Genomic DNA, 19,250 nt, shown 5'->3' with positions numbered 1-19,250 from the left:
GGGAAAGGAATGCAGGGAGGAAAGAAAGTTGTAAAACTCGGGAGGGAGAGTGAATAACACTGGCTGGTGTTAGCATGGAAAAGAGAAGGGAAAGAACATTTGAAGATAAGAGTCCCTGCAATTAGGAGATGGTGATCAGTGGGCATTGTCCTGTAGGGTTTGATTTCTTCCTCTTAATTGCTCTGTTCCATAGTGAAGTGTTTAAATATATGAAATTCATGCCAAATATGAGCAATAAATAAACCCAATATGGAGACAGTATCCTAAACCAGGGACTCTTGTAATTAAACCACTGTAAAATTAACATTATTGTGTCTTTAGCTACATCATGGATTTTATATTTTTTCCTCATTAAAAAGAAATATTTTTGTTCATAACTTCCAAGGATGGTAAAAAATATATCAGTATTGTTCTTTTGTGTAATATATTGAATTAAAAGTGTGTGCTCATGTCTGTGTGTGTCTCTAGAGTTTAGATCTTCTTGGTGGATGGATATATAAACATCTGTGTATGGAATCAGGAGAGCTGGATGCAGCTCAAGAAACCTCCTTAGATGTGCTGGGGCTGTTTGTGCTTTTTAATAACAGGAGGAGAGTGGTTCTGATGAACTTTCTGAAAGCACTTGAGTGGGCCCAAAAACTGAGCCTTATAATAACTGGAGCTTCGTGTGTTGGAATTTTTTTTTCTTATTATCCCTCTGTTCTTCCAGTTCTCTTTCTTTGCTGTTCCCCTTCTTTTGTCATCCTGTTCACTGTGGACTGTCCAAGCCATACTTCTGCTCACAAATGTCATGCTGATTTCCAAGGGTAATGATTGTTAAGGTTTTTAATTCTGGTTTTTAATTCTTGTTAAAATGTAAGAACATGTGTTGCTTACTGTTCACACAAGTGTGACCCACATGAGGGGGCAAGAAAAGGCAGATATGACATAATTATGCCTTTCATTGTGATTTTCACTTTTCTGTAACTTTTTTTCCTTGCGACAACTTGCTTCTGAAAACACTGTTTTATTTCCCCTTGAAAATATTCCAGGCAGTGACAGCAACTATTTTCTGGTTCATTTGAATTTTCTCCTTCTCTCCACAACCCCTGTGTCTGTTTTGAATGCAGGGTGTGATTTATCTGGGGAATCCAGTTGTAAACTGATTCTCACCACTGAGTAATCGTCCTGAGCAGGAATCTGTTCGTTCATATTTAAAATCACAGCAATCCTGACTGCTGCTAACATAATTCCTGCCTGATTAATGTCCTGCTCCCAAAAACATGTGCAAGTTGTCCGTTGTGTTCCTTGTGAGGAAGTCACATCCTGCCTTGCTTTGATAACTCATCAGAATGTAGTGTAATAAACCCCAAACCTTATTTTATTGCTCGACTGGTGTGAGACACACAGTGGATGTCAAGATGAGACATGTTTTCATAAACTGGCTGCTGATTTATAATTCCTGATACCAGTCAGGCTGCTTGTGGAGATCTAGATGTACATGTACAGTTACTTATTTATTTAATTTTTTGCGATAGTTTGTGAACTATGTCTTTAATTATTGCACATATGGGCTGGAGACATTGAGAAAGATCAAAGGGGTAGGTTAGCAATTCAAACTAGTGTTTTAACCAGTAGAATGTCCAGATGGTTGCCAAGCAGCTGGGAATTAATCTTTTGCTGCATGATTAATCTCTGCCTCAAAGTGTGTCTCTCTTTAAAAAAAAAAATAGAGGAAGAAAGTTTGATTTTTTTTTTAAGTATAGATTCTGATTTTTGAGGGAGAAAAGGCATTGACTAGAAAAAGTAGGTGCTGTACACTGTCTTTTCTACTAGGTGAAAAGAAGGTGGGAGTACAGTTTTAGTGGCTGGTTTAGGAGATCTTGGAATGAGTATGAAAAGTTCAGTAGCTGCTAAAATGCAGCATAAAAACGAGAGGAATAGCACTGAGGAGAAGAAGTCAGTGTTGGTGACTCTGTATTCAGACTCATTCACTGGACTGGGCCCTGTGCAGAATTCCATGAAATTCTCAAGTGCTGCCTTTCATTATATTCATATTTCCCTAAATCCCTCTGAAACCTCTGTGATTTCTGCATGCTCACGGATTCAGCTGGGTTCAGTTCTCAGTGCTGGCAACTCAAGATACAGCTTCTTGCATTTTTGTGCTGCCTTTTATAAAATTGCATTTAATACTGCTGTGGCTAAGCTGTCTGAATTTCTAAACATATACTGAACTTTTTTTGGTCCTTGCTGATGTCAGTGTCTCCCACTGGTGGCAGACATTTGTTCCATGTGGAAGTGGGACCCTGCAAATAAAGCTGTTAAATAACAGGATGTGTTGTAGTGCTAATATCCATGTTATGTTCATTGGCCAGAGAAAACATCCTTGAGAGCACAAATACCATTTCCATTTATTACAGTTGTTGGGATACAGAGCTGGGTGTTTCTCCTTCTCTCTTCTTCTTCCCACCACCCCCAGCATGGAAATCCATGAAAAATACATTGTTCTCTCTTGAAAGAGCCTAATGACATTTACATATGAATAAGAACAATTGGCCATTCAATTATTTCTCTGTATCAAGCCTTTATTAATTTCAGTGTCATTTAAAAAGTCAGATTTTCCTTGATGGGGGAAGCTGGTAACATTTGATTTAGCACAAAACCTTTAATTTTTACTGGCTATAAGAATGGGGCAATATCATATTAATTTTTTAATTAAGTGAATATCTAGTTTCCTATTAAAGAGTAATATGTAAAAATATTGCAACTAGAAATAGCAGTTGTATTGTTTTTGAAGAGTAAAGATACAAAGAAGGGTAGATATGTGGTGGGAATTATAAATGTTTGTTAGGTCAAATAATCCAGTCCAGATCATAAACATGGACTTTTGTGGAGGGACCTTTGAATCTGGGCAAAATGCCATGTTTATAAAGGGGCTTTTTACATTTTAATTTTTGGCTGTTCCACTTGTTTAATGCTGTTTTTACTTCAGTTCATCTCTGGTTTCCTGAGCTCTTTTCAGCAGAGACTTTCCAAGACATTTATTTCACCTCAGTCATTGCATTGGACAAAAACATTGATGATATTCAATGCTGTAACTGGAGTGGTTAATGATGTATTGTTTCAAAATGTAGTTATAAGTTTGTTTATTTTCTGAAATGGGAAGTGAACAGTGTTTTTTCCATATCCTGTAAACTGAATGCAAAGTTTTCAGCTATTCCATTTGAAAATGGAAGATTAGTTCCAGTATGATTAAAATTTACATTTACTGTAGAAACTTCTCTTCAAATATATTGTCATGAAATATAATTTTTTCCTGTTTTGCACACCAGTGATTTTCTTTTAAATACTCTGACTCTTTTTTGTAAAATGTGGAAAGTATTAATATACCTCAAAGCTAATCTTAAAAAATTTTGAGGGTACAATGTCATACACAAATGACACAATGAAATCAGACAGTTTGTTAATGACCAAGTGAAAGACACTGTCCCAAATTACCTTAGCCTGAAGTCAGTGTGTATTTATAATAAATCTTGACTGTTTTGCAAGTCCAGTCTCTTCTGTCTTGGCCTTCCTGTATGCTTTAAAACACTGTATAAATTATCAATATTTATTATTTTAACTCCTCATGTGAATATTGAGTAAGCACAATTTGGTAGAAAGTTTGACTTGTTTGTTGATATTTTTTAAGAAACCTTTTTCTTCTGTGGAAATATCAAAGCTTTGTGTGCTGTGCACTGATTCCTTTTAGCAGCTGCAGAACACCAAGACAAATAACTTTTGTCGTGTACTGTAAGATATACAAGTCATTGTTCTGCATTGTTAGTTCTTACTTTGAAGTTCTCATTTATTGTTTACATCCTTCTCCCCCTTCCTCGCTTCCTCCCTCCCTCCCCCATATATTCATAGGCTTGGAAAAAAAAAAATCCTGGCAAGCAACAAGTTCTGTTTTGTCAAATAGCCAAAAACCCCAATCTGATGGATGTTAAAGCTCCAAGATATCCCCCCTGGCCTGAGGGTGAGCCCTGGAATGAAGACAAGTGGGCAGCAGTTCAGTGATTCATATTGTTAACCCACTTATTGATTTGCTTTTAAATCAGGTATTTCAATATTTCGACAAATTTCTGTAAATGGGAACAAGATAAATGTTTGTCCTCTGTCATGAAAAAGGAGGGATCACTTTTCCCCCATCCCCTGGAGATTTATGACAGTGGCAGATGACACTGTGTCAGTTTAAGCCTGACAGTTATTAAATGTTCCTAACACCTGAGCTGTGCTGTGGGATCAGGACAGTGAAATCCCAAAACTCCATTTTCAGGTAACTATTTGCTGGTTGTGATGGTGTTTTGTTTTTTTAAATGAGGAAGAAAGTGTGACTAGGCACATAAAAGCAGCTCTGTTGCTACCACCCTTCATGGCTTTAAATAACAGGGACAGCACAGATGTTTGACATCAGTATTGTTTACATGGCCTTAGGGTTTAATTGCCTCATTCTCTTTGTGAGGAGGATAAACAATGACAGAAATCCAAAGGAATGATGTTCAGCCAACAGCAATGGCTGCGTTTCATACATAGTTGCAACCTTCCCAACTATAGCTAAATATCTACACTTTTTTTTCCTTGTCTGAATGGTAACATGCCATAAATTTCATATTCTCTGCTGCCTCCTAACTGGTGATAAAAGATCTTAAAACCAACGAGCACGAGCGCCGTAAATTGCGTTTAACGAAGTGAACGACTTAGAAAAGTTGGTTTTATCTGGTTTCTCCAAAACTTGTGAAGTTCTTTGGTGCTGCTGTAGGTTATTTTGTTTCTTAATATGTGTTTAATAAATAAAGTCAAGCTGAAGTGCAGAGGGCAGTGCGTGGAGGAGCAGTTACCTAGAGCTGTTCCACAGGAAATTGGGACAAGCTGAGATTTGACATTTGGGATCTGTGGACAGGCTCCACCTCAGTTTGGTGTGGCTTTAATTTGGAATATATTCCTTGATTGAAATTAGTATTTAATGATGTGCTTCAGCTTTCAAATGGAAGGGGAGGCATTTCACTCCCAGCTGGGGAGAGCTGAGCCCTTTTGCTTCCACCCCAGCCTTCATGAGATCACTGCACGAAACGTGTTTACATGACTCAATTTTTATCGACGTATGCAGTGAGATTGGGAGTCTGCCTCAGAGAGAGGGTGGGTCAAAGAGCAGATTTGGAAATGAAACCAGTCCTCCAGGCTCTGCTATAGGACACTGTGGTGTTGTCCTCATGTTTGCTGCGAGTTTTCAGCTCAAGAAATTGAGTGTTGGATTTTTAAACCAATATATCACCAGTTTTACATCAAATGCTCAAATTAACACTTCCAGAAGTTGTGATGAAGATACATGTGGGGTTGGAACTATGGACCATTACTACACTTAAATGCTGTTGGAGATTTTTAATTTATTTTTTTTTTACCAGTTACTCAGTACAAACACAGCTTTCCTCTCAACACTAGCTGAAAACTTCATATGCACATCAACTGTTGAATTTCAGACACTTTAATGTGGGACTTCTCACATTTCTTTATATGTAGAGATAAAATTAGAAATTTTTTATCTCAGATTGTGGAGCTGAAGATGTGTGAGCAAAGCAATGATTCCTAAAAATTAGGAAAATTGTGGATGAAGCAGATGGGGCAGAAAAGTGTCTGAGGTGCTGAAACTTAATGAAGTTTGTAGAAGTTGAGGACCTTGAGTACTTTTCAAGGTGTCCCCTTTTTAGCCCTCACCTGATGAGGAGTTGATCTTTGTGATTTTTCACCTTTTTAAAATTATTTTTTTTCTAATACTCAGAGGAAAAGCAACCTACTTTGTTATTAGAGTGGTTGCATTCATTAAAGGCTGATTTCTGTATCTTGGACACATTTTTCCAGTTGTTTGGTAGCAATTAGTTCTTCTTTTGGGAAAGCAGTCCCAGAACTGTGACATTTTAAGAGGTGGCTGTTCTGGTGGAAGGTGTGTAATGAATTAATGAGCTAAAATTGATGGGAACTGGTGCAAGTGCGAGGGTGGTGCTAAGGGGAAGATTAATGAGAAGTGGGAACCAGCGTCAAGTACGGGGAGTTCTGTTGTCAGCCTGGGGGAAAACATCCTGTGGCTGAGAACAATCAGGAGCACATGAAAATATGTATGTCCATCTTTAATCTGAGTGAAATTCTCGATTTTCCTTTATTTTTGTATTATTTCAATGTACAGAAGAATAAAACCTCGACCAGCTCTTGGCTGATACAAACCACCAAGGATTCATTTCTATCAGCCAAGACATTCTGACATTATTAATGAGTTTTAAATGTAATTTGGGTGGATTTAGTAGCTGTGTGAGGGCAGTAGCTGCACCTCAATCATTCATAAGCTTTTAATGTAATTCAAGTAGATTGGAGTCTCTTTCATATTTAGTTTCTGGTATTTGTGTTGTTATGAGACCTTCATATTTATTTATGGCATGTTCACAAGCTGTCTGTCTGGAAGTGGATTACTGTGCTCTTTTTATTAAATCAACACTTATTCATCACCTGGTACTAAGATTTTCTTCTGTAATGTCACTTTGTTGCAGTGATATATGCATATATTTCTTTTCATATATACATATGTGTAGATTTCATGGATAGAAGATGCACTTTTATCATAATGCTTATTTTGGGAAGATGAAAGTGTTGGCTGACAGCTGGGAATATGATTTATTTTCTTTGGATTAATTGTCAACCTAATTTTTTTCCTCCTCCACTAATTTGCATAAGTCTGTGTGCAAACAGTTGGGAGATGGATTTCTTTATCTGTGGTGTAATAAGGGGTTGTTGGGTGCAGCTTACCAGTTGATGAGTTCAGAAAATTAAACAATTTTCTGCTCTTCCTTCTCTTTTCTCTTCTTGAGGAGCCTTCTGTGTTTCCTGCAGAGGATTTTTGAGTTGAGTTGGGTTTTTGTAGCTCACATTTTCAAGTCATGATAACGTTGTGATGTTTTCAAGTGCCAACAAACCTGTAAGACAAATGAGTCATATAAAAAATGAATAATTTGTAGTGTTTAGTGTTTGTGTGAGGTGAAGACTCATGCTTGAATGGCAACTTTTGATGAGTCAAGGGCATGGAAAATAAAGGCAGAATGAATAATGCTGTTAATTCGTGTGGAGTTTGTGAGTTGGGATATTACAAGTCAGGTTCTGAGTTGAGCTAAATAAAAATGTGAGAGCTGGAAGTGGCTGGATGGTGATGGGAGTGCAGTGTCGAGGTGGGGGCACCTCAGCACCTTTCAGAACACCCAAAAGTCAAACACAAGGTTTTCTGTTGGCCAAAGACCACTTAGAGTCATCTCCTGGAGGGGGTTTGGTGCTCCCTTTCTAAAGTGAGGGGGATCAGGGTCTGTCTTCTGGAAAAGCTTTTCAGTCCACTTTGCTTTCTGAACAGTGACTGTTAATAAATGTAGCAGTGGAACAGCCTGAGTCTGAACTCAAGGTGTCACTTTTGGTTTCTAGAAAAGCCTGAGAGATTGAAATTCCTCTCATAGCTGTTCTGAAGACTGCCTTTAACATGCAGGAGATTCAAAAATACTTGAAAGATGGAAACTTAGACTGACTCTGAGTAAGAATTGGCAGTGTATTTTTGTGTTGGAGGGGTTCAAGTACAGCTTTGAACAAACACAGGCAGAACAGGAAATGTATTTCAGTGATCCAATCCTTAATCCCATCATAAGTCACCTTTAAAAGGAAATGTGTTTATCATGTGAACTCCGTGAATAATAGAAAACAAACAAAAACAAACGTGCATCTGGGCTAAAGGACATTCTTTGTGTAAATGTAACACCTGCCTGAAGAAATGAAAATGAGTTTACCAAACTTGGTATATTAACAGAAATATTGAAGTTTTATTCCTAAGTGTTTATTTAAATTAAGGTAACTTGTTCTGGGCAGTAGCAGTTGTGTTTATTGCCAACTAAAACATCCTACAAATCCATTTTTCTGAAGAAATGTTGTAGGATGACATCTTTGGTAACAATTGTATCGAATAAATACGAAAATGTTGAGAAACTGAATATAGATTTTTTTCATAAGATTTCTTTGTTGATGACTTCCCATTGCCTTCTGAAAGACATAGATGAATTACTAAAAATTGTGAAAAGGTCATTGGTGTAATTTATTCTTTATTTAAACCATGTATCTATTCTGTTTTGCTTTTAAAGCTGGAAATGAAAATGAAAATAGCAGAAGGTAAATTTCATGAAGAAAAACTGAAATTACAACAGAAGCACGATGCTGATGTTCAAAAGGTAGGAAGTGTTCGTACTTTTTTCCAAAAGCAGTGTATGAAACAATAGTAGAGACTACGATTATCATAAATATTTATCAGTTGTTTAGCTTCTTCACAATTGCAATTAATGTTCAGTGGAAGTCAAATTGTAGGTAACAGTTGGCATAAACTGAGAGGAATGCAGAATATTTTACTTAGGAAGGGGAAAGCACTTGCAGAAAGGAGATGAAAATACAAGGCAATTTGTTTGTTAGAACAAGACAACCTATTTTGCCAGCATAACAACTTCAGTGGGAAATCATAAACTCGTGATTTTTCTGTTAGTGAGGAAACATTTGTGTTAGAGAAGAATGTGAACAAAATTAATTTTTCATGGACAAAATGCAAAATATAACAGTAGGAAAACCCACAGATATATCACATGTATCCAGGCTCATCCAGCAGCAGTGCTTGCTGTCCTGTCTCTGTTTTGACACTGTCTTAGAGCAGAGGCAGGTCACCAATCACCCCTTGATTTACGTTACTGCATTTTTAAAGTTTATGCTCTCTGAATTCTTGCGGCACTAACATATTGTAAATCAAGGTGACTCCGACGAAGAGGAGAGACAATGATGCATCTGACTCCATCATCAGAAGGCTAATGAATTACTTTATTATACTATTCTATGTACATTTCATCTAAACTGAATCTGCCATGCACTCACTCTTGCTCACAACTGCACAGAACTGTGCTCATCTCTGATTCTCTCGTGACTGTCCCATGACAGTCCCACACACACACACACACTTCTTGGCCCTGATTGGCCAAGGGAACAAAACATCCTCACTTTGGGTAAACAATCTCCATGTTGCATTCTGCTTTAGTACAACACAGGCACGGCAAGCGAGATAAGAATTGTGTTTTCCTTCTTCTCTGCTTGTCTCGCAGCTTCTCTCTGTTCAGAGGGCATGTGAATACCACACTAACATGGCACCAGCTCTCTGAGTTTGTCTTTACTGTGCCACACAATTAGAGGTGGGGTGAAGTCCTGGGAGATGCCAGGTGTCCCTGGCAGGGCTCTGATCCCGATCCCGCTGATCCCGCTGTAAGCTCGGCATCGCTCGGAGCCTCTGCTTTGTTTCCTAAAAGACTGAGTCACAGCCTTGGAGGAAGTTGGTTGACACAACTCTGTGACACATCAAAGCCTCCTGAGAGGATGTTAATATTTGGTCAGGTGCATATTTGGCTCATCTGTTCTCAAGGCCTTGGAGCAGAAGCAGTGCGCAAAGCTGAGAGTCTAAAGGAAACAGCTTTGTGAGAATAAGAAATAGTTTAAATGCTTTCTCATCCCTTGAGTTGTCATCCCTTCCTAATTGATGTTAGAATTCCGTCTTTTGAAGTCGTTTAATAACGTTGGATATTTTAGAGAAGGTTAAATAGTGTCGTATTAATCTTTAAAGACACAAAACGTTTATTGCAGATGGAGTAATATTGTTTTAAGATGAAAGCTTCTGTTTGATAAGAGATTTGGGGCACTGTTATAAAATTTCTGCAACTTTAATCTTTATCTTAAACACAAAGTTTAAATTAAAATACTATCTCAAAGTGTGCAAATATTCAAGCTTTTTTATTTCCAAACTCAGCCTGTACAGAAATGTGGGTGTAGTTACCCTCCTATACTTGCTCTGTTCCAGTCCATTGTTCCTTAGGATCCATGTGAAGAATTTCAATTGGTGAAGCACAAAAGACTGTAATGAAGTGCACCAACTTATTTAAATATTTCTTGAATCTGCAGAGAATTTTAGATGCTTTTAAATACTATTAGGCAACGTAAGTATGGAAATATTTTCTATTTGCAGCAGTAGCACCATGAAACTCCCAAACTCAACAAAAGCAGCACTGGGTTTGCCCAGGTTTAAAGGAAAACCAAAAAAAACTCACCTAAAAACATGAAACTCCTTTTTTAATCTGCTTTTTCCTACATTTGTCTAAACCAGTTCTTTTTTTGTAGCTGGAAAAATGATTTAGGTTCAATCACTTAATCTTGCATGACATGAGGACTTCTTGCAGACCAGGTATCTTGTTCACTGGTTATAGTTTGGAATGTTTTGGACTAAGGTTAAAACATTCTGAATTTTCTCTGCAGATTTTGGATAGAAAGAATGATGAAATAGACGTGCTGAAATCCAACTACCTAAAGAAACAAAAAGAATCTGAGGATATGATAAGAAAACTGGAGAAAAAAGGTGATTTTTATCCTCATGGTTGTCTTCTTTGTGGTGGTATTGTACTGCATTCTCTTGTGGCTGTGGGCTTGCGTGTTCCTTCTGCAGACATCCCTTTCTTCATCATTTGTAGCTCTTGATTTAATTTTTTCCTTTGGATTCTGAGATTCTTGTCCAGTTGTCTCTGCTGTTCCAACCCAAGTGTTCCAAGAGGCCTGTGATCTATTACACTGAACACAGGTTTTATGAGCGTCACCAAAAAAAGTTTCTTTGATGCCACTGAAATATTTTGGCCACTTCTTTCCATTTTTTTTGGAATCTCTGGCTCAAAGTTCATTTTTTTACACATTCAGTACATTTTAATCAAACCACAGCGGGTTATTTTTAAGACTATTGCGGCAGGAGATTTCAAACATGAGTGCTTTTGAGTGTGTCACGAGTACAAAACTCACCCTCAGAGTGGCTTGTCAGCAGTTTTTCAGTGTTAGTTTCTTTCAGAATTCCTTGGAGTCCATTTGCACTATGGACTGAACCACACTGGAAAATAATACAGGAGTTTGGTAATCTATGGACAAAAAGGAAGAGTGTTCCATGTATTTTGTTTCCTGCTCCCTGGGAAGGGAATTTGTCAGACAAAGGATCTGGGGCTTCTCTCTGTGGGCTGGTGGTTGCTCTTGGCTGGAACAGGTTGAATTGGAGTTGCCCACAATGTTCCAGGTAATGAAAATCCTCAAAGCAAAGTGGAAGTGTGAATATGGACCCACTTTTCCCACTAATGGTGATGCCATCACTTGCAATTCAAGTTAGGTAACTTCATTTTCATGTATATGTTGGGCATTCTACCTTCACAAGAAACTTTTCTCCTAATGATGCTCATAAAATCAGGTTAAAATAACTATTTTCTTGAGGTTATAGAGAGTTTTGCTGATGTATATTTACTCCTTTAGGAAGGAAAACTCTCTCTGAAATATTCTGTAAACAAAGTAGAAAAGAGAGAACACATTGTAATGGCACAGAATTTAATTGCTACAACTTAAAGCAGCACATCCATTAAGTATTTAAGAGCTAAAACCCATCAGAAAGCCAGGTCAGTTGGAAAACTGACATAAACTGGTTGTATCTACTGCCAACACTGAAAAATCCCAAAGGTCTTGAATGGTTGTTTATTTTTTTCCCATTTTTAACAGTTCAGACCCTTGTTCGTGAGTCCCAAGTTGTGAGAGAAGCCAAAGAGCAGCAGATTGCAGAGCTGAAGAAGATGTGTGAGCAAAGCAATGATTGCTTGAACAATGAGTGGGAGAAAAGGGTAATGAACAATGCTTCCCTCCTTTGACAGACTCCTGCAGTGTTTATCTGGGATAATACATTTTGTCACTCAAAAAATAAATACACAGAATATGTTTTAGGGATGTTTTTTGTGCTGATTTTATTTTTTCCTGAAGTAATCAAGACTCTTTTTGCTGATGCTTTTGCACCCAGCTGGTCACCCTGGGGTTCATCTGGCCTCCTGGCAAGTCTCTGGATCTTAGGGAAATGTTTATTTCTGGTTGACCTGACATGGAATTTTAATCTGGATAAACCTGCTGCTACCTGCTGTCACGGTGATTCCTTTGAACTCTTAGTCTTGCAATGGGTCATGAATTCTTCAATGTATTTTTATTTATTGTTCAACTCAAGACAGCGGCAGAGCAAAGGGAAGAGCATGTTTATTGTGAGACAGTGTCACTTTTGTCCAGATTATTGTCAGTATTTGTCTTGCTTCCCCCTCTCAGGAGAGGGAGGGTCACAGAAAGGACAAACACACCTCCCTTCATGAAGTTTGCTGTACAATTTAATTTTTTTGCAGCCCTGCATGTAGAATTTAAGTTGGATTTAATTCTTACCTTCTTAAAGGCAAGTCATAATCATAAATTATAGATTGTCCTTTGTAGTGGAGATCTTGAGGCTCCAGTGTTGGGCATTTTTTTGTTTGTTTGTTTGTTTGTTTTCATAGAATCCCAGACTGGTTTGGGTTGGAAGGGACTTTAAAGCTCATCCAGTGCCACCCCCTGTCATGGGCAGGGACACCTTCCACTATGCCAGGGTGTTCCAAGCCCTGTCCAACCTGGCTTTGGGCACTGCCAGGGATGGGCAACCATGATCTCTTTTTGTTTCAGAGAGGACAGAAGTGTGAATCCCTGGGATTTTCACTGATTCTACTCATACGCTACAATAATTTAACACTTCTCAATGCTAGCTGTAGCTGCCATTTGTTACTTTGTGCCTTTTTTCTGGTGCAGCTCCACGATGCTGTGGCTGAGATGGAGAAGGAGAAGTTCAACATCCGGAAGAAGCACACGGAGGACATGCAGGAGCTGCTGGAGGAGACCAACGCCCGGCTGGCCAAGATGGAGGAGGAGTATTTGCAACAGACACAGTCAACTGTAGGTTTGGTTGTAAACCTCTCTCAAGTGTCTCTTAAAATGTTAAATTCCACGTGTTTGTGTTCAAGTGGACTGGAAGTGCCCAAGGCCAGGTTGGATGGTGTTGTGTTTGCAGGGACCTCCATGGCAGGGAGGAATGATGAATCTGACTCCATGTGCTCAGAAGGCTAATTTATTATTTTATAATACTATATTATATTACAGAATGCTATACTAAACTATACTAAAGAATACAGAAAGGATGCTTACAGAAGGCTAAAAAGATAATAATGAAAACTCGTGACTCTCTCCAGAGTCCTGACACAGCTTGGCCCTGATTGGCCAAAGAGTGAAAACACCTCACAGCAGAATCCAATGGAACAATCACCTGTGGGTAAACAATCTCCAAACACATTCCACATGAGCACAACACAGGAGAAGCAAATGAGATAATTATTGTTTTCCTTTTCTCTGAAGCTTCTCAGCTTCCCAGGAGAAAAATCCTGGGCGAAGGAATTTTTCCAGAGAATGTGAATGCTACAGGAGCAGCCTGGGATGGTGGAAGATGTCCCTGCCTATGGCAGGGCTGGAATCAGATGGTTTTTAAGGTCCCTCTCAACCCAAACCATCCCATGATTCTGTTATTCATGCACATGCATCCATCCTTTCAATAGTGCAATGCAGCTGTTCTCTCCTGGGAGAGGGCACTGTCCTGGCAGCCAGTCCAACCAAGGATTTTACTCCCCAGATAAAATTAATCAAGGCACAGCCCTTCAATCAATGTTACACTGATATCTTAAAATCAGTCCTTAATTACAAATATTTGATTAAAATTAGTAGAACTTTTGTCTTTGCAGGTTTGTAGATCATGTATATATTACATCTATTTCCATAGAAATATGATTTTTTACTCACCCACCTCTTCTTTGACTGAGAAAATGCTTCTGTTAGATGAAAGATGACATTAAAAGGATTTTAAAATAAGTATTGATTATTCTAATTGATTGCATTTCTTTTTTAGAGTAATTATAAGCATGTAATTAGGTATAGTCTGGATTTTGTGCCTGTTATATAAATGATGCAAAAAGCAAAAAAATTAACAAGTAACCTCAAAAAAGCATCCTGTACTTTTCATCAGGATGAAGCATGAGGAAAATTGAATAAGTGAAAAGACAATGTCAAACAAAATTTATTCTTTATTAATGAATGTTGAATTTAAAAATTAACATTCAGATCATGTCATAGGTAACAGTAAATACAGAGAAAAATGGACACAGTCTGTCAGCAAGATTGAATTTAAGAACCATCAAAACTAGACAGATCTTGCCGAGCAGCTTCTGATTTAATAATTAAACAAGGTAGAGTTCAAGGCAGGGCTTAAGATGAAAGACTAGACTGTCACTGGAAATTAGTTTTCTTTTTTTCTCTCTCTCCTTTCTCTCTCCTGATTTTTGAATTTTTTTTCTGTTGGTATTTCAGAGTTTCACTATTCAGAGTTTCATGTTGTCAGGAATATTGTCTGAGCCATTTCATTAATGCCATAGAGCTGATAAGGAGGGGTTTGTACCCTGAACAAGGATGAACTTCCTTGAGGGACATGGGGCCAGACAGGAATTATATTCAGTGGTATTTTAAAAATTACTCCTTTTTTAATTATTTAAAAAACCCCAAACATAAAACCCCAGAAAACCACAAAACTAACAAAAACCCCGAGCCCCCAAAGCAAACAACTCTCTTCCCCCAGAAAACCAAACCCAATCTGAGCAGCTTGGCACGGATGGAGAATTTTGCTGTGCTGTGGCTGTGAAATCTCTGTGGCCACTGGCCAGAGCTCAGGTGGCCATTCAGGTGATGTCTCTGTGGGAGGTTCTTACACTGGCTCAGGTTCATGTCACCTCCAGTGTCAGTCAGGGCAGAGGCTGCACAGGGCAGATAGTTGGGGTTTTATTTTACTTTAAGAGTGGGGGAAATTTCTGTTCCACTTCCCTCATCTTCAGGCCTTCATTAATATAAAAAGAACTCTGATACCTATTCTGGGTCTGATTTTCTGACCCCAGCCTCCTGAGGAATTCTTCCCTCATTTCCCTGCATATTACCATAAATTTAGGGAAGAATGGGAAGGCCTAGAGTAGTCTCATGCTACCTGCCTGTCCTTATTCTGTTCATTTTTACATTTGTTTATATTGCAAGATGAAGTTCCAGGAAAAAGATACAACTTTTGAGAGATGCTTGTAATTTACTGAAAGTTACTGCAATGAGATTTCTGGAAAGTCTAAAAGTGCTTTGTATATATTATCATCCATTGTGGTTTTCCATTGAAATATTGTTTTTTCTCCCATTTGAAAGGATTTGTAATTTAGAAATCAGTTGCATATGCTGTTCTGTGTAAGGGAGAAGAGATGTCACTTTGAGGGGGAATAAACACCCACATTTTGAAGATATATTTATTTCTATATACAGTATAGAATTTACTGTCAGGATTGATGACAGCTTTGCCATTGTAACTCTTGTGTCTCTGCATCATCAGAGAACCTCATTGCTCAAGGCTACTGAATAACAACTGGGGTATTCCCTCATTGATTCTGGGCTTTTCTCAATAATTCTCTATTCTTTTAGAACGAGACAGTCCAAAAGCTGGGGGCCCGTGTGCAGCAGTTGACTGTTGAGGCTGAGAATAGTAATTTACAACGTCAGAAATTATCTCAGGAGAAGACGGAGACAGAACTGCGCTACCAGGAGGTCTGCTCCCAACTTCAGGAGCTGACAGAAAGGTAATTCAGTAACAATTAGTAGTTAAACTTTTAAGAATATGGTATTTCCAGAAGCAAATATTATTAATTTTGTTCCAGGAACACACTGAATGGCATTTGACATTAGAAAACTCTCATGAAAATATATTAATTGGTGTCAAACTCATTTAAAGTGACCCAAATGACCACCTTGAGGAGTGTCTTACCTTTCCATTATTTATGAGCAGCTCATTCTGTGACAAGAGCACGTGGCAGACGTGCAGACTCCGTGGAATTGATACTGAGCAGGTAAAATGCCAAAATCTGAAAGCAATTTCCATATTCTGTTTGCTTGCTCCGTGTAGGTACAAGTTACTTCAGAAAGACAAGGACCAGATTATGCAGGAATACAAGGAGAACCTTCAGCAACTACAAAGTAAATTTGATGTTGATAGAGATTTTCTGAAGCAGGAACAAGCTCAGGTATGCTGCCAGGTGTAACAGGCAGGAAAATGGGGTTTATTTCTTAAGTGTTCTCCTCCTATCAATACGATGCTTATGAATAAATCCAAGTAATTGCTGAGTTCCCTGAGTTAGTCATGACTGTGAATTTAAATAAAATTGGGATTTAATTTTTCATTCCCAAATTTGACTGAAAAATCATCTGAAGTTGGTTGGTCATTCTGGTGTGTGTGTATTGTACAGCTGATTCAAATAAGGTACAATTAATATCCCGATTTTGTTTGTGCTCCTGTAAAAATTCTGGATACACCCTTGAAGACTTAATTTCTTCCATGACAGAAAATATTTTTTCCAGAAAAAAATAGTCCTGCAGGCCTCATAGTATTGAACATTGTGTTAAATATTTATGTGTTTAAGGAAATAATTTTATATTTTGCAAGTGTAGATTTCACCCAAAATGTAATAACTCTGGTTTGTTTCTGGAAAAGCATCTGTCAGGTTGATATCTACCAATATGCATAGGTACAGAGATGGTACATAATTAAAGTGATTTTAAAGTTAAATAATTGTAGAAAAGACTCAAGTTTTAAATACCATTTATTAGTCCATAGAGCCATAGGACAAGTGGGGTGTTTGGTGTTTATTTGTTGAAATTCTCTGAGCTTTGATGATACTTTACTCCATTTCATTTACAAGTATTTTTCTTTCTACCAATTTTTAGTAGATTTTAGTAGGGATTTTTATTATTAGGGGTGTTTTTTTGTGCTGTTGTTTCCATTTCTACCTCACCAGAGGGCCCAAACTGACGCATCCAGAGCCGTAAACTCATACAGGTTTTTTCTCCCAAGTTGATACTTTTTCCAGTTTCTGGAAACTTTAGAGAAATAAAATGAAAAATGCAAAAGAGCTAATGAGGAGTCCAAGACAAAAACTGCATTTTCTGTTAAATCCCAGCAGACATGTGATGTGATTGCAGAATTACGCCGTGAAACGGCTCTGCTGAAACAACAATTGCAAGACGCTGAACATCAAAGGAAGCAACAGCTGAGGGTGAGCCCTGACTTTCTTTCTCAGAAATGACCAACTCTTTTTACTTTATTTGATGATATAAATGTTTAGATATCCATCCTTAAATGTACTTCTATATACTGTGCTTGCTTGTTTCTGTTTTATGAATGGAAATATATGAAATTTCACATACGGTTAAAAGTTGATTTAAAAAGCATGGCTAAAAGAGAGGTAAGAGCAGAATTTTCACAGAAGTTTTCTGACTGTTTCTTGTAGTTCACATGTTAAATAAAAGAGTTTAAATCTCTGTTGGTGGATTGCAAAGAAGCCTGACAAAGAATGATGAATATCTTTTTTTTTCTCGTAAACTGTACACATTTTTAAAGTTTCAAAATTGTTTTTAATTTGCACTGTTTAATAGTTCAGTTCAATATTCTGTCTTCCTGTAGGCATTTAAATTAATCCTTCTATCTCAGGGTAATGAGTTCCACATCTGTATCATGTATCAGTCCTGCTTGAGTTTTGGCATCTACTTTTCTTGCAATGTCTTTCATTTCACAGTTGATATAGTACAGAATGGCATTTTAATAGCTCAGGAGAACAAGTTGCTGTTTCTCTTTAGCAAACATGAATCATGACTTTGGAGGTAGTTGTGTTATTTGGTGTTGGTTAAATTCTCTTCTATGTCAGAGAATTTTTTCATGATGATATAAAGTGGGTTTTTATTTTGTTATGAACTGTTCTATATGATAGCTAATGTCTATGTTTGATGAATGCTCTGAAATGGAAGAAAAATGGGATTTTTTGATTTAGAATATACATCTTTTCCTCTGCAGGAACAAGAATACAAGGCTCAGCAGGACAAGCTTCGCATGCAGCGTGTGTATGAGAAACAGGTAATATTTCCAGGAAAATCTCCCATCTTCTGCACAATTTTGCTCTGTACAGGACTTAAAGGTTGAAATTTTGAAACCCCCAAATATTAAATTTGGGAATCCAAGCACTTCACAAGGTTTAGAAAAAATAACTGGACAAAATCAAATAAGATTTTAAGCACAACTGTTTAAGAACAGGGATATCACCTCTGATTTTAGGAACCTGTTACCAGGGGATGGGATGGAATTCCCAAAAAAGTGGCCCTGGAAGCCTGTCCTGTGTGTGTACACTGCTTGTGGTGGCAGCTGCTGTTATTGAAAGGAAAATGAACTGAATGAAGCCTGGCCTGACCTCTGCCAGTGCTCATGTGTTCTCCCACACTCCTTTTCCCCCAGGGTATCTCCATTCCATCCCTCTCCACGTGTTCTCTAGATATTGTCAACAGGCATCGTTTTTACAGCAGAAACTTAAAGTAAAAACTGTAATTTTCATCAGAAACACTTCATCTTAAAGCACTTTGCAAATCCTGCCTGCTCTTTTAGACTCAGAACATCAATAGGCTTCAAATTAAACTTCAATTTTAGTGACATTATATGTGCAACTCATGTGCAGCCAGAGGGTGCCTTAGATGCCTGTTTAATTGAAAGGATGTGTTACTCAAACATGTCATTGCCAAATGTGGCAAATTTATAACATAAAATAATGGATTGTGATCCCAGCTACTTGTCACTTGGTAATGGCACTTGTGACATGAATTGTAGAGAGGTTTTGGTTTGAGTTAGTTCCTTCTGCTGACTTGAAGTCAAAACATTCTTTGTTCCAGGATCTGCCTTGGTTTAAACCTAGCTTACATTTGTCTTTTTAGTCAAATCTTGGGTTTTATAAATGTTGAACTCAAGAAAAATCCAGGATTTGAGTGATTTGCAGGCCAAAATAAAAATATATTGGCACAATTTGACTGAGGTTTGAGGATCTTTTGGTAGAAAGCTCCTAAGCATGGACTGAGAGTTTGTCAGCAGTGCCTCCAACCAGTGAGCCCAGGGAGGGAAGTTGGAATTCTGCATCAGCAAACAAGGAAGCAGAACCTTTCTTTTTATAGATAACTTGACAGCATCTCATAAATCCTGGTGTAACTGTTTTCAAGCTCAAATCTTTGAGAAAGGACGAGAAGAAAAATACCAGTGAATAATCTATGGGTATAAATCCATAAACCAGGATGGATTGGCCCATAAAATACTAAAACAAGTAAAGGAATTGTGAAGTCTCTGCTGCAATCTGTTCACTTAAAAACCTACCCATTATCTAATAATCTTTATGAGTCTG

General features: G+C 37.8%; 1 protein-coding gene across 2 annotated transcripts in view; it reads left to right on the top strand.

The window, feature by feature from the left end:
- CEP112 (centrosomal protein 112) overlaps nucleotides 1–19,250 on the top strand; it is a 163,048-nt gene that overhangs the window by 22,931 nt on the left and 120,867 nt on the right. Inside the window, exons 9-16 of one of the 2 annotated variants that reach the window (XM_031063337.1) lie at nucleotides 8,178–8,264; nucleotides 10,372–10,471; nucleotides 11,638–11,756; nucleotides 12,730–12,873; nucleotides 15,469–15,623; nucleotides 15,947–16,064; nucleotides 17,001–17,093; nucleotides 17,888–17,947. In XM_031063337.1, the coding sequence (XP_030919197.1) occupies nucleotides 8,178–8,264; nucleotides 10,372–10,471; nucleotides 11,638–11,756; nucleotides 12,730–12,873; nucleotides 15,469–15,623; nucleotides 15,947–16,064; nucleotides 17,001–17,093; nucleotides 17,888–17,947 (876 nt within the window). Of the gene's footprint in view, nucleotides 1–8,177; nucleotides 8,265–10,371; nucleotides 10,472–11,637; nucleotides 11,757–12,729; nucleotides 12,874–15,468; nucleotides 15,624–15,946; nucleotides 16,065–16,997; nucleotides 17,094–17,887; nucleotides 17,948–19,250 lie in introns of both variants that reach the window. The other variant, XM_014310204.2, reaches the window with a different exon arrangement.

This window comes from Geospiza fortis, unplaced genomic scaffold (genome assembly GCF_000277835.1).
Source record: "Geospiza fortis unplaced genomic scaffold, GeoFor_1.0 scaffold153, whole genome shotgun sequence".
Lineage (NCBI taxonomy): Eukaryota > Metazoa > Chordata > Aves > Passeriformes > Thraupidae > Geospiza > Geospiza fortis.
This window is presented reverse-complemented; position numbering and strand designations above follow the sequence as displayed.